General features: G+C 44.3%; 1 protein-coding gene across 5 annotated transcripts in view; it reads left to right on the top strand.

Annotated features, from left to right (window-relative positions):
- TAF5L (TATA-box binding protein associated factor 5 like) overlaps nt 1–15,474 on the top strand; it is a 32,397-nt gene that overhangs the window by 6,064 nt on the left and 10,859 nt on the right. For 4 of the 5 annotated variants that reach the window (XM_058696096.1, XM_058696099.1, XM_058696097.1 and 1 more), the window contains exons 2-3: nt 4,414–4,558; nt 8,964–9,068. In XM_058696096.1, the coding sequence (XP_058552079.1) occupies nt 4,417–4,558; nt 8,964–9,068 (247 nt within the window). In that variant the 5' untranslated portion in view covers nt 4,414–4,416. Of the gene's footprint in view, nt 1–4,302; nt 4,559–8,963; nt 9,069–15,474 lie in introns of all 5 variants that reach the window. The other variant, XM_058696098.1, reaches the window with a different exon arrangement.

Here is a 15,474-nt window from a genome sequence, read left to right as displayed (position 1 = left end):
TTTTGATAGATACTGCATCTATACTGCTGCCAAGTAAAGAAAAAAGAACTAATATATTTGAGTACCCAGTAGGCGCTTCACATGCCATTTAACAAAAAATACACAATGATTTTTACCTGTTTGAAGCCTAAATGTATAATTGGAATACTTTTGCTTCAAAGCACACTCACACACACCCCTAGCCACCTGCCAGTGGGCTCATTTAGGGAGCTGATTGGAGAATGGTGGTGGTGAGTTTGCCTGGATTTATTTGGATGTTTTTTTGTTTTTTAATTTTTATTTTTGAGACAGAGAGAGACAGCATGAGCAGGGGAGGGCAAAGAGAGGGGGAGACACAGAATCTGAAGTGGGCTCCAGGCTCTGAGCTGTCAGCACAGAGCCCAATGTGGGGCTCGAACTCACGGAGCGTGAGATCATGACCTGAACTGAAGTCAGACGCTCAACCGGCTGAGCCACCCAGGCGCCCCTGCCTGGGTTTATTTTGAACTCACTCAAAGCTGCCACCTTACCCAGGAGGTGCTGTGCAAGCAGTAGTCTATTGGCCTTTCATGCAATTGTGAGTCCTTCGCCCACCGAGCCCTTGACTTGGTGGGCTGGGGGTGTCTCTCCTAGCACCCCTCACCAACATGTATGTTTGAACATAAGTGGATGGGGTTAGGTTGCAGTCTGTAACCAATAAGAAATGTACTTGGCTGCAGCCCCGTCTTCTTTTTTTTTTTTTTTTTTTTTTTTTTTATTTTATTTTTTTTTTAAATTTTTTTTTTCAACGTTTTTTATTTATTTTTGGGACAGAGAGAGACAGAGCATGAACGGGAGAGGGGCAGAGAGAGAGGGAGACACAGAATCCGAAACAGGCTCCAGGCTCTGAGCCATCAGCCCAGAGCCTGACGCGGGGCTCGAACTCACGGACCGCGAGATCGTGACCTGGCTGAAGTCGGACGCTTAACCGACTGCGCCACCCAGGCGCCCCAGCAGCCCCGTCTTCTTAAGAGTGTGCCTGGGTTCCAGGTGTCTTTGCCTCTCCCTATTTCTGAAGTTAAATATCAAGAGTGTGGCTGTGGTTTTTCCTGCGCTGTTGCTACTTCGAGACAGGAAGCTGTCACGTCTTGATTTTGTGTAGCAACTTTGTTAAAGTATTAGTTAAACAGTAGGCAACTATTGATATACGAGAAATAGATACATATTGTGTCAGAATCCCCATTTTAGTTTCTAGAAATAAGAATATGGGGTGAAAAGAAAGGTATGCGGTCATCTGTTTTTGCCTTTAAAAGTTAAGATATTATGTAAAACAGAATGTTGTGGGAAATCTTGAAGTTTTAACAAAGATGTACTTGTATCCAAATTTACTTTAAATTTAAAAGATTGTATAATTCCGGGAATAGCTAAGCAAGTAACTTGAAATTGCAGTGTTCGTCTCATGTCTGAGTCTCTCAAAAGACAGGTCTATTTTAAGGAGTTTTCTCTCTCTCTCTCTCTCTCTCTCTCTCTCTCTCTCTCTCTCGTGTCCATGTATGGGTATTGGTATTACGGAAATCAGTAGGGGGAGGGGAACTGGTTTCTCCACAGAACTCTTCATTATTTATCTATTTCATCTGAAATATGTGTGCATTGGAATCAAATTCAGTTAAGTCGATTGGATCATGTCTCTGGTATTTCTGTTGAGTGCAGTTGTAAAAGAGAGTCAATGCCAGCATTCTTGCTGTTAAGGTCCTTGGCCCTACAGTTGGCTCACCGCCCACCCTCAGGAAAGGTCCCTTGTCATACATAGTGGTTTGGGTTCAGAGAAACTGCCATTTGGGGCAGCTAATTGAGACAGATTCATTAGAATCAGTATCTATAAACTAGTTTCTAGCAATTCCCAAATATGGCCATTTTTTTTGCTATTGTTCATTCTCCTATTTGCTCTTCCATACCTTTCATATTTTGTCCCCTCCTCCTCAGATGTGCATAAGCATGGCCCCGCTGTGAGGACATGTGTCATTGCAGGGTCTGTTCTCTCTGTCGGTTTTTCTGTGTCTTCCACACGCATGGTTTCTTCCCATTAGAGAGGTGATCTCTTACTCCCACCTTGTTTGGAGCACTAAGGGACGCCTATTGATATAAGCATGCATTCCCGTGGTGACAAGAGATTGGCAGTAGGAAATCTGAAAATGTTGGTCTCAGCTAAAACACAAGGAATCGGGCTGCTTTCGAAGAGTTTGGGGACTCTGAGCTCTTGAAGTTAGATTGAAAGCAGCTTTAGCAAGCATCCTGGGGGATGGGGGTATGACACGGGCTGGGAAATTGGGAGCTGGTTGGATTTGACTAGTCCTGACTTTGGGCCAGACTGGGAAAGGGCAGTATCATCACAGTCTCTGTGTGCATTTCATTGTTTTTCCCTAAATATAACATCGAATCAGAATCTCCAGGGCTGAAATTATTTACACACACACGTCACAAGAGGTTCTAGGTATGGCCAGGTTAGAGAACCAGAGAGAATCCCTGATACAGTCAAAATGATACAGTAATGCCTATTAGTAATCTCCAAAAAACAATTATCTACCTTCATTGATGGACAGATGAATGCTTAGAGCAGTATTCCTGGTTGACATTCCTTTGCCCTTCCTTTTTAGCGAGTGATACTGTACTGTCTTTGGTAATCCAAAACTGAAATGCATGGGGGATATAATTTTACGATAAATGGAGTTAAACATATTTACAGTTTATACATATTTATGATGTCCTAACATTTATATTTTTTGTATAGATGTATATGTTTTAGTGCGTGTATCCCCAGCCTTCCCTGTTTGCTCTGTTGTCTGACTTTTCCGGAATTGAAAAGCAGACCTTCTGGGGCGCCTGGGTAGCTCGGTCGGTTGAGTGTCTGACTTCGGCTCAGGTCATGATCTCACGGTCCGTGAGTTTGAGCCCCGCGTCGGGCTCTGTGCTGACAGCTCAGAGCCTGGAGCCTGCTTCCCATTCTGTGTCTCCCTCTCTCTCTGACCCTTCCCCGTTCATGCTCTGTCTCTCTCTGTCTCAAAAATAAATAAGCGTTAAAAAAAAAAAAGAAAGAAAAAAAAAAAGAAAAGCAGACCTTCAGAGTTTATTTTAAAAGGGCCACCACAAATCAGTTCGGAAAGAAAGAAATATTTTTGCAAATGACTTTAGAACAGTTTGTTGCTACGGTATCTGTGTAAATGTTTGGTTATTCACCACACATTATACACTAAAATTGCAGACAGATAAAATTAGATGCAAATAAAATATTTTGAAATGTTTAAAGGGGAAAAAAAAAAAGGCAGATTTCTGGAACGGGAGGAATTTCAAATCCTAAAAGAGAACGGAGGAAATCACAAAGAAGGCCAGTGCGTGTCATTGAAACAAAAAAACTCAAACACACCCAAATGAGTTACCAAAAGCGGATCTTCCACAGAAAACATTGGGAGCCCTTGGTTTAGAGAAGATCGCAGTGATAGGGACAGTCCCATGTGTGTGGCTGACGTTACATGCACTCCATTTTTACATGACCGAAGGGAACACGCAGAACTCATCAGGGTCATTGGCCACATGGACTACAGTGCCGTGTACTCCTGGCAAAGTAGCATCTGAGACCACGGCACGTCCTGTTACTCGTTATAATCAATTTGGTAGTCAAGGAAAATAGTCCTTTGGAGGGGAACCCTCAAATTGGCTTGAATTATCAAAAGTCATTTACCCCTCTTTGGTGCACTTCATTTCCTTTCCTTTCTTGCATGAATTCGTGAGACATTTACCGCATATACATGCCCTCTCACCATGTTGATGCTTTTCTGTGCCCGAGGTTATAAATAAAGAGTAAGAGAGGTCAATAATGTGATTACAACGAAAACACATTACTCAGATCTTGGACGTGGTGCTGCCAGCCTTCTCCTATTTGGAAAAACACAGCCTTCCTTTCCTCCCTATTAATTTCTCACTTCCTCGACATCTATTCATCCAGTTTCTGAATTTCTCAGATCTTCGATTTTGCATTGCCTCCAGCCCGCTTTATTAGCTGGTTCACTGCCAATTAACACCTCTCTCCCCGAGTAGGCAGGAGAAATAAAAGACTCTGGAATTGACCTGGTCCCCTGTTAGCAACCCTGATGAAAAGCTCCACCAGAAAGAGTGAAATCATAGTATAAAATGAAGTTTGGGGGGGGGGGGGGGGGATCCATGGGGTGTTATTCTCAGTGACATTCCTGTTGTCCATAACTGAAGGTGACCGTATGACTATCGAGAAAATGGATAAAATGGAGAGCGCCCCAGGTTAGTAATGAAGGAACTTTGTTTTGTCTCAACTAGGTCACTTGCTTAGCCACGTGGCTAGTCTGTCTCCTTATTTTACCCATGTGATGTCCTCGTTGGGTTGGACGATCTCGCAAATGCCTCAGTGTTCTGTGGTTCCCTCTGAAGGTCATGAAACGAGTGCGCACCGAGCAGATTCAGATGGCAGTGTCCTGCTACCTCAAACGCCGGCAGTACGTGGACTCCGATGGTCCCCTAAAGCAAGGACTGCGGCTGTCACAGACTGCCGAGGAGATGGCAGCCAACCTCACAGGTACCCGCGGGCCCGCTCCGGGGGTGGGCCGGAGTGTCCGTGACAGGTCACACTTCTCCGGAGGCCTCAGTGGGCACCACCAGATGATGGTGCTGGCCTTTAGAGATGCTATCTATCCTCCAAAGCCGCTCCTAGAAGCCTCCTGTCGTAATCCATCCCGCCTCGGAATTCTAAGTGGTTTTGTCTGTATCTGATGTTACGTGCGACCTGTCCTTCTGTGAACTCCTATGCTACAGGACCCGGAGGGCCAGGGTTTCTGTCCCCTTCCCGCACTCCTCCCTCTGCTGTAGCCCGGAGCCTGGCCCACGGGAGTCAGGTTTGCTGGGTGAACGAATACTTTGGGACCAGTGGTTGGAAAGATTGGCATCCTAGATACGTTCCTGAGGTTCTAAGTTTGGGTGTTGTTTCTTGTTTTGAAATCAGATGCTTTTTCGGCGGGGGGGTGGGGGGGGGGGAAGTGTCTTAAATCTGTCCAGAATAACAAACACTTATTACTTAGCTGTGCTGTCAGTTCGGTTTTTATGTAATAGAATTTTCTTCTATTGGATCCGTGTACTGGAGATTTGGGGGGGAAAAAACGAATGGCTTCAGTGTTTTTAGGGTGGCTGTGCCCTTTAACGGCTGCAGGTGGAGTTCGACATTGCAGTGACTTCTCCCGCTCAGCCCTGATTCCTCTTATCTGCTCAGACTGGACTCTTCTCTTTTTTATTCTTGCACTTCGTTCTGCTCCTCTGAGTGTCTGCCTCCACCTCCTCCTTCCCTTAATGGTTCCGGCCTCCATACTGGTAGTAGCAGCTCCCTCTGCCTCCCTGTATTACCTCCAAAATCATGAAGCCAGACCCTGCGTGCTCTGAGGGTATGTTGCCATTGCTGTAGAGGAAGAACGATGGGACAGTAAGACCCTGAGGGTGTCCTCAAAGGGGTGGTTCCTGACTCCCCCCCGAGACCGAGACCGTAGAAGTAGCCCAGTCAGGCATTTGCCTTCCTGTTCCTCAGCATCAAATCCACTCCGTTCTTCCTTTCTTTCGGACTGGGTCACCCTCGACAAGAACGGAGCCAGATGATAGACGTGGAATAAATCACTAAATGCCTTATTATTTCTAGTAGGATGGCCAGTTTATAGCGCCAGAGTAATTCCTTGTAAACTTGCCATCATAGCCCTTGGTGTGCATTAATCATCTCCGGCTGCCCTGTATTCATTAGAACCTGGGAACGGTAATTCTCTGCAGTTGTTGGTAGAAGGTAGAAGCAAGAGCTATTACACAGACTTCCAGAACATGACTCTTAGTTGCCTTAGTCAAGACATAATGGCTTCCTAGGAAGGTCTCTGTTGTCCCTGGAAAACCACCAGGAAATGTGAGAAACATGAAATGCGATCATCCTAAGATGCCGTCCAAGGCCTTTCTGTCAGTTGAGCAATCTGAACAGTATTATGTCTTCGTTCGGCAGACCACCTATTGAATATCTGCTATTGCCAGGTGCTGAAAAGTCCTAGAGATAGCTAAGGTTTGATCCTAGCTCCTAAAGAGCTTAACATTGTAGCCAGGAAATGAGGCAGACAAATCACTGATGATAGGAGGGTATGATGTAGTAAGTTCCGCAAAGGGAGAATGCCTCAGGTTCTGTAGGGACAAAGACGATGGTCGTCTCAATTAGCCTAGCGGGTCAAGGATTGCTTCCCAAAGGTCTCGTGGTTGGGGCTCCTGAGCGGCTCAGTTAAGCATCTGACTCTCGATTTCAGCTCAGGTCATGGTCTCACCGTCATGAGATCAAGCCCCGCATCAGGCTCCACACCAGACATGGAGCCTACTTAAGATTCTCTTTCTCCCTCTTCCCCTGCCCCTCCCCCACTCACATGTGCACTCGCGCGCGCGCGCTCTCTCTCTCTCCCCCTCTCTCTCCCTTAAAAATTAATTAATTAAAAAGAAAAAGGTCTCGTGGTTCCTAGCATACAGTCAGGGGTTAGTAAATAGAAGGGATGAGCTAGGTTTCAAAAGAACCATTAGGAGCTCACCAGGGGCCAGTGGAAGGAGGGTATCTAAATTCTCAAATGTGAATTATGGAAAGATCACTTTGGTGGCTGTGATGTTTGGGGAAGGCCCAGAGCAGAACCAGGGAAGCCACTTACAAGGCCACAGAATAATCCAGTGAAAAGTGAGGACGACCTGAGTTAAGGACGCGGTAACAGTGGAGAGGAGAGGAAAGATTTGAGGAACCTATAGGACTTGGTGACTGGTGAACTCAAGTTGGGAGCCTCATGGAGGACAGAAAGGAGTCCCCTCCTTCCATGTGCAGCATAGTCTCCTGCCTTAGGCTGTCGCTCTGAGTTCCAGTGGGGCACGCTGACTTCTCATCTGTTCCCCCTCCCTGTGCATTTTATGTTGTGGCCGCCTCAGACCTGCTGCATTAGATTCCACTCCTACATTATCTCCCATCTTCTGAAATCTGTTAATGTTTCATCCAGATTATTAAAGATGGCTCCCGCAGCCCCCAGCCACCTTTCCCCAGTGTCTCCCTCCTCCTACAGAAAGGGTGAGGGAATGTCGTTTTTCTTCTCAGAAAGCATAAATTCATAGCATGGAGACTAAGTGCATGTCTACGTACTGAATATTAAGACTCCAGCCTCCTTGGGGCGCCTGGATGGCTCAGTCGGTTTTAAGCATCCGACTTTGGCTCAGGGCATGATGTCGTGGTTCGTGGGTTCGAGCCCCGCATCGGGCTCTGTGCTGACAGCTCAGAGCCTGGAGCCTGCTTCCGATTCTGTGTCCCTCACTCTCTGCCCCTCCCCCACTCATGCTCCGTTTCTCTCTTTCTCAAAAATAAATAAACATTAAAAAAAAAAAAAAAAAAAAGAATTTAAGACTCCAGCCTTCTTGCCCACATTCTGTTGCGCAGAATACTAGTAACCAGTCACATATCCTTCAGGAAGGTGATTACAGATTCTTCCCTGGTGAATCTGACCTGCCCAAGACAGAAGACCTACAAAGGCATTGACATTGGGAAATAGCCCATCCAAGTCATGCTGGGTGATAAGCATACGAAGTTTCTGTCAGCTCTATAGGGCCTCACTTTCAGCCATGAAAGAACCTACCATACCCTCTGTGAAAAGGAGATGTGGAAAGAAACCGTGAGAAGCAGTTTGGATGAAGCAGACAGCTGAGAGAAGAAAACTTCAAAAATACCTTCAATGATCGCCTCGAAACAAGAAGAGAATGCTACTTTTAAAAAACAAAGAACATTCAGAGAACAGCAAGAAATTGGATAAATTTAACTACAGGGTAGTAAAAATGAAAAATCAGTAGGAAGGCTGAAAGTTGAGGAAGCGAGATCTAACCTTGAAATCGTAGGGTTTCCAGGGGTGCTTAGCTGGCTCAGTTGGTACAGCATGTGACTCTTGATCTCGGGGTCGTTCGTTTGAGCCCCACATTGGGCCTAGGGCTTACTTAAAAGGAGGGGGGGGTGGAAGAAGAAAGAAATAGTAGGGGTCCCAGAAAGAAAACGGAATCACAAAATTTCTCAGAACCAAGAGACATGAGGGGGCACCTGGATGGCTCATTCGGTTAAGTGTCTGACTTTGGCTCAGATCATAATCTCACAGTTCAAGCCCCGCATCGGGCTCTCTCTCTGCTGTTAGCACAGATCCTGCTTCAGATCCTCTGTCCCTCTCCTCTCTCTGCCCCACCCCTGCTTGCTCTCTTTCTTTCAAAAATAAATAAACATTAAAAAAAAAGAAAAAAGAACCAAGAGACATGAATTTCAATTGAAAGGGCCCACTAAGTGTTCATCGCGATGGTTGAAAATAGACCCACACCAAGGTACCTTCTTGTAGGATGTCAGAACATGGGGTCAGATGCTTTCAGATAGGTCTCTCGTGAATTTATGGACCTGTCCTCTCACTCACCTTTCTCTGTGCTTTATACCTTTTCATTCCTCCACTGTCATTTTATTTTGGGTATCAGGAAGGAGAGGAGATACATAGGTGTCATCACTTGGTCATATTTACCCAGAAGTCCCAGCATACTTTGAAAATGTACTGAAATGTCCATTGCTACTGATGCGTACTCAACACCCTCGTCCATCCATCCTGCCACATATTGGATTAATAATTGTGTTTCCCGGGGCTCCTGGGTGGCGCAGTCGGTTAAGCGTCCGACTTCAGCCAGGTCACGATCTCGCGGTCCGTGAGTTCGAGCCCCGCGTCAGGCTCTGGGCTGATGGCTCGGAGCCTGGAGCCTGTTTCTGATTCTGTGTCTCCCTCTCTCTCTGCCCCTCCCCCGTTCATGCTCTGTCTCTCTCTGTCCCAAAAATAAATAAAAAACGTTGAAAAAAAAAATTAAAAAAAATAAAAAAATAAAAAAAATAATTGTGTTTCCCATCCCCATCTCGTGTATCTTTTCCGCCTTAGTCCAATCCGAATCCGGTTGTGCCAACATCGTGTCCGCAGCCCCTTGCCAGGCAGAGCCCCAGCAATATGAAGTACAGTTTGGACGACTACGGAATTTTCTCACTGGTAAGTACTCAGCCCTAGGAGCTACTTCTTATCAAGAAGGAATCATGCAAATTTCCCTCAGAACCTAGTATATTCCAGGTATGGTGTACATAGTAGAGATTCCAAGGTGGTTTCGCACAGCCCTTGTACTCAGTATTACAATCTATTGGAATTCGTAAGAGGGTTAAATCACAAGGTTAAAGTGTGCAAGAACCAGGGCTCCGGATGTTTTGTTCACCGTTTTTATCTGTGGCTGTCAGCAGACTGACTAGAACTTGGGTTGAAACAGCGAAAGCTCAACCAGCCGTGTAGAGAAACATACTTAAATGTAGAGAATTTGAAATGTACATTGAAATTGCTGTTACTAATATAGCACATCTCAGGATGAGCTTTTCCCCTTATTTCCCCAAGTGCAAGGCTGTTGTTCTCATGAATCAGCAAGATAAAAAATTAGAAGTAATTTAGACCATTCATGGGTGGTGTAATGACCACTAGAATGCAAAATCAGTAGATACGAGTTCCAATCAGTTCTGTTAACTCCCTGTATGACTTTTTAAATTCATCACTTAAAAAAAAAATGGAGTTGCTTGGCCTCTCTGGGGCTCTGGTTTCCTTGTATTTGAAATAGAAAAGGCGATTCAAGGGGTGCCTGGGTGGCTCAGTCGGTTAAGCGTCCAACTTCGACTCAGGTCATGATCTCACGGTTCGTGGGTTTGAGCCCTGCGCCGGGCTCTGTGCTGACAGCTCGGAGCCTGGAGCCTGCTTCGGACTCTGTGTCTCCCTCTCTTCTCTGCTCCTCCCCGACTCATGCTCTGTCTGTCTCTCTCTCTCTCTCTCTCTCAAAAATAAATGAACATTAAAAAAAAATTTTTTTTAAAGAAAAAGCGATTCAAAGGTATAACCAAGTGTTCTCATCCATCCAGTCCCAAGATGACTGATTATAATTTTAACGTTGGAAAGATTTATTGCAGTGAGGGAGACCAGCTTGATTCAGGTTATTAATCAAACTTTCTTGAGTACTTTCTTCATACACGATACCTTGAAGTACAAGACATACAAAACTCTCTGCCCTCAAAGGATTGAGAGTAACTGGCAGATAAAATGGTTAATAGTAAATTGTAGTTAAAACTCTTTGAGGTTGTTTTCTTTTTTTTTATTTGAAAAATCCTCAATAATAATCTTTAATGGGAAAGGTGCATATAATGCAATCAGTTATAAACCAAAATAATACATCTAGTTTTATTTCACTTAGGGTTGTCCTGATTTTACTTGACCTTTAATAGTTTGTATTTTAAAGGAGAGATTCCATATTTCCTGTGTCCTGTGGTTGGGGAAAATGGCCAAAATGTTACAGGGAATAAACGTTACAAAATAAAACCTTAGAGAGGGTTATCTTATCAGCCTCAGAGTTGTTGATTGCTGGAATTCAGAAGTATAGTCTTTTAAATGGTTACAAAAATGAAAAAATCATGAAACTTAAAGGTTTAGTAAAAAGAGTCTATTAAGTTTAAACTGAAAAGAAAGAAATTCCATTAAGATCCTCATATCATATGAATGTTAAATATCTCAGAACAGTGATCAGCTGCTCTCCATCTCCAGTAAGGATTAAAAAAAAAAAAAAATTGAATTTATAAGAAGGATTTCATTCAGAGGTAAGCAAGAACTTGGAGATAATTTAATCATTGGCATTCGCTTTGGCGGCTTAAAGCAGTATTTCAAAATTTTTTAATTCAGTCTTTAGAAAGCCATTTTACTCTGTTTTTAAAATAGGGCTCTATTTCTCTCTTCACGATAGATTTGTCTCTCTGTGCTATTGATGGGGAAGCTGGTTTGGAAAGGAATGCCTAACTCTTCTCAGCCTTTCTCTTTCATCCATTCAGCCGATATTTATGTTAAGCAGTGGTATTGCAATAGAGCGTATTGGTGTGGAGCCCACTGTCTAATGAGGGAGACAGACAAAAGCATAAAGCCCCAATGTATCATTACACTAGTGATGCCTTCCCTGTACTCACCTCATGAGATGACTCTTGTCATAGATACGACTTATTTCTATTATGCATGACACTCGTGACTGCAGTGATACTGTATAGATTTTTGTTTACGTTTTTAAATCAATGAAGCATAGATGTGATAGGCTCATTGGAATAATTTTATGATACAGAACTGTGGTTACTTCTTGCAATGGAGAATTATGAATACATTTAATTGCTCACTGATGTGATTTACCCTGGTGCTAAGTTTTCTGCTTCAATTTATTTCTTTGGGCTCTTGATGTTATTCTTAAATATTTGCGGGGCGCCTGGGTGGCTCAGTCGGTTGAGTGTCCGACTTTGGCTCAGGTCATGATCTCATAGTTCGTGAGTTCGAGCCCCGCGTCAGGCTCTGTGCTGACAGCTAGTTCAGAGCCTGGAGCCTGCTTCAGATTCTGTGTCTCCCTCTCTCTCTGCTCCTCCCCTGCTTACATGCTGTCTCTCTCTCAAAAATAAAGATTAAAAAAATATGTATATACCTGCTCAAACTCTTAACATGGAGTAAATGTTGACTCCTTGTATTTGAGGATGCTGGTTTTTTCCTAATATGTGGTATCTTCTTTATTCTCATCTCATAATTTCCTTCAGCCAGAACTTTACATTGCAGTAAATTGTAATCTACTAACCCTCTCCTTTGTCTTGTTTCAAAACTGAGGAAGTTGTCTTTTATTTTACCTATAATTCCTTAATCCACTGGGCACAGGTTATTTGGAGGGGGTGAATATATGTTTTGTCGTGTGTTTTTACAGACTGCTTTTCCCGAAACATTTTTGCATACCCTCAGGCCTCTGAAGAGTAGTCAACCAAGTCAAACGAACAAGTGTTTCCTGAGCACCAAAATAAAGTATAAGATATAGTAATTAATCTAAGTGAGAAGCAATCCAAACCACAGAAGTCTAAAACTAAAAGTTTTTAAATAAAGTTCAAACATAGTGGAAGAATTTTCACAAGCAGTGTGAAACCAGTGTTGAATTTTGTACGTCTAGGAATCGCATTCTGAAAGAAAGGTGAACGTTGGATGGGGTAGTCGAGAAAGCCTTCCTGAGTAGGGGGTAGAATTGAAGTTAGCATTTGGAAGGTGGGGTGGATTTCAGTAAATGGTGGAAGAGGAGAAGGAGGAGGATTCGGGGTATGGGGAAAAGATAGGAACGAGAGGGTACAGATGGCAATTTTCCCCTCTAGGAGCAGGGAGAAAACGAGCTTGGTTGAGAACAGGGCTTTCCGATTGCAGAGAAAGCCAGACACCCTGGAGCCAGGCTGAGGAGAGACCTGACCACTGGGCTTGGAAGCGTGAGCCTCTTCCTGTCTCCTGGCGGAGACAACCAACAGGAATGTTAGTCTAAGGGCAGTTTGTGACAGGGTTTGCAAGTGGGATGGCACAGAGGCCAGCCTGAAGTCCGCTGCAGTACTTGCTTGCGAAGGGAGGGGAGTAAGGACCAGAACTCAGCGGAGGTGTGAAAATGGAAAACAGGGTCTGGATCTCATAATTAAATTTCCAAGGTAGACTCTCCAAGGCTCAAGATCAAAGGAGGATGACTCGGGCTCTGTGACAAACCGGGGCTTAAGCTACATTGGGCAGAAATAAGTCAGGTTGTGTCTTGTACATCATGATGATGGTAGCCTCCCATGGTATAGACTGCAGTAGGAAACCGAGGCTAGTATTTAAGAGAAGATACAGCCTTGTGATAAAGAACTCAGCATCAGCTTCACGGAGGTGCAAATTCCAGTTTTAGGAGATGATCAATCTCGAAGATAGTAGGAAAATAAGAGCATCTCGGGCTGGAGCACCCGGAGTGTTTTTTTCCTCCGTAAGTTATCTGTGGGCGAGGGATTCTGGGAGCTCACCTACTGCTGTGGGCCCTTTTCTTCAGGAGGCACGGTAGGAAGAGAGCAGAGGCTTTGGAGCCATTCGGTCCAGGTGTGAATCTGGGGCCAGCCGTGACCCTTAGACACAATGACGGATGTCAGGTGCCTGGGTCACAGGAAACACACACTCCGTGTTCACTCCTGAAAGTGAAATGAGCATTTGAGGAACACGAGGGAGAAGCGGAGCCCAGGAGGGAAGGAGGTGAGAAGTCAAGCTGGGCAGTGTGGTGTTTCAGAGTAGAGGCCGGGGTGCCACGTAGTGGGGTCAGACCACACAGAGACAGGCAGGAGGACACGGAGTGACAAGCTCGGTTTTCACTTAACCTCGTGTCCTTTTCGCTGCTGATGTCTGCAAACTCCATGAAAAGCTTCCTCTTCTTTCCCACCAGAGGAGTGTGGCTCCAAGTAGGCATTTGTTACGTAGCCGGCGGGTAGATGGATGGGAGGAAAGGAAATCACGCTTTTCGGAGGATGTGTTCCTTTTGAAATTAGAAAACATCTATTTTAAGTGGGTCCCCTTTGAGCAGAATCCAAAGTGCGTGTTATGATTGCAAGGAAACAAGATGAATCATGTGGGTCTCACCTTGTTCCACATAATGAGTATGTTGATCAAAATGTTATTTTATACCTGACCAGTTCTCTTCAGACAAGAGAGAACAGCTAAGCAATTTTGAAACTGAGCTGAAACAGCAGTGAATTTCAGTCAGTTTTGAAGCAGTGCAGCCCTGTTTCTTGCTGGCTAGGTTCTTTCTATAAACTTATTAAACTAAAATGCCTCTCATTTTGAAAAGGAAGCCTGAAACTAAGATTTTAAGGAATTGCAAACAATTCATCCCCATCGTATATTGGAAATCCAGTTGATAAGGATTGAGCTGTTTTGGTTTGGGTTTTTTCATTAGTATTTTGGGGAAAAAAATTTTCCAGAGCTCTTCTAAAGAACTACAGCATTTAGGGGCACCTGGGTGGCTTAGTTGGTTAAGTGTCTGGCTTCGGCTCAGGTCATGATCCACAGTTTGTGTGTTCGAGCCCCGCGTCGGGCTCTGTGCTGACAGCTCAGAGCCTGGAGCCTGCTTTGGAGTCTGTGTCTCCTGCGCTCTCTGCCCCTCCCCCGCTCGCACTCGCTTGCTCTCTCGAAAGTAAATAGACCTACAAGAATTAAAAAAAAAATTACAGCTTCTAAAGAAAAAATTTTCGGGAGCTCTTCTAAAGAATTACAGCATTTACAGAAGAAACATTTAAAGAATTGGGGTGCCTGGGTGGCTCAGTCGGTTAGGCATCCGACTTCAGCTCAGGTCATGATATCACAGTTCATGAATTCAGGGCCCCACGCCGAGCTCTGTGCTGACAGCTCAGAGCCTGGAGCCTGCTTCGGATTGTGTGTGTGTGTGTCTCTCTCTCTCTCTCTCTGCTCCTCCCCCGCTCCTGCTCTGTCTCTTTCAGTGTCTCAAAAATGAATAAACATTAAAAAAAAAAAAAAAAAAAAAAGAATTAAAGACCAAAGTCTGTATCTGGGCCCTCCATAGAAACACAACTGACAGGGTATATGTGCAGAGAGATACGTTTCAAGGAGTCAGTGCATGCAGTTCTGGAGGCTAGCAAGTCCAAAATCCACAGAACCAGCAGGCAGGCTGGATACCCTGGGAAGCATTGCAGTTCAAATACAAAGAATTCCCTCTTCTCCTGGCAGAATTCCCTCTTCCGGGGAGATCAATCTTTGTTCTTATAAGGCCTTCAGTTGACTGGACGAGGCTCACCCACATTATGGAGGATAATCTGCTTTACTCAAAGTCTACTGACTTAAACGTTAGTCACATCTAAAAAACAAAATACCTTCACAGAACCATCCAGAATAATGTTTAACTAAGTATCTGGGCATTATGACCGAGCCAAGTTGACACGAAATTAACCACCACAAGTCCACCCCCTGTCAACTTGGCACCCGTACCCATCTCCTGAAAGCGTACTTACTCTCCAAATAAAGGTTATTAACAAGGTCATTATTCCACCCAACATGATACAGCTCTCCTGAGGACAGTGAAAAATGCACTAATCCTTCCCCCAGAAGAAAAAACAAAGTCCTTAGGTGATTTACTCTTTTCCTTGATATCCTGAAACTTAAATACTATGGCATAAAGTTAACAATACTTAAATACTCTGATACAAAATCAGAGTAACTTGTGTACATGATAAGGGAATAAGAGAGGAAAGAAAACAAAGATATTTGCCTATAGATACACACACATATTCACAACAAAGTAGGGAGGGTTACATAAATAATCTTCATTTCTGTAACTGGTCACATATTTCATTCTTGGTGGGTAACTACCTTCTTCTACCCGTTCTGTATTTTCTTTCCCTTCAGCGAACCCCTCAGCTGGTCCTGGGTCTTTACCTGATGGGATGATCCATACCTTCATTTCTGAAGAGCCTTGGGCCGTTACTGGACCTGCCTCGATTAGAGTTTTGTAGTTTTCCGTTACCCTTAACTAAGGGACAGAATGAGACCAAGAGATGCCCTAGGGGATCTCCTG

The sequence above is a fragment of the Neofelis nebulosa genome, chromosome 13, assembly GCF_028018385.1.
Source record: "Neofelis nebulosa isolate mNeoNeb1 chromosome 13, mNeoNeb1.pri, whole genome shotgun sequence".
NCBI classification, from domain to species: domain Eukaryota; kingdom Metazoa; phylum Chordata; class Mammalia; order Carnivora; family Felidae; genus Neofelis; species Neofelis nebulosa.
This window is presented reverse-complemented; position numbering and strand designations above follow the sequence as displayed.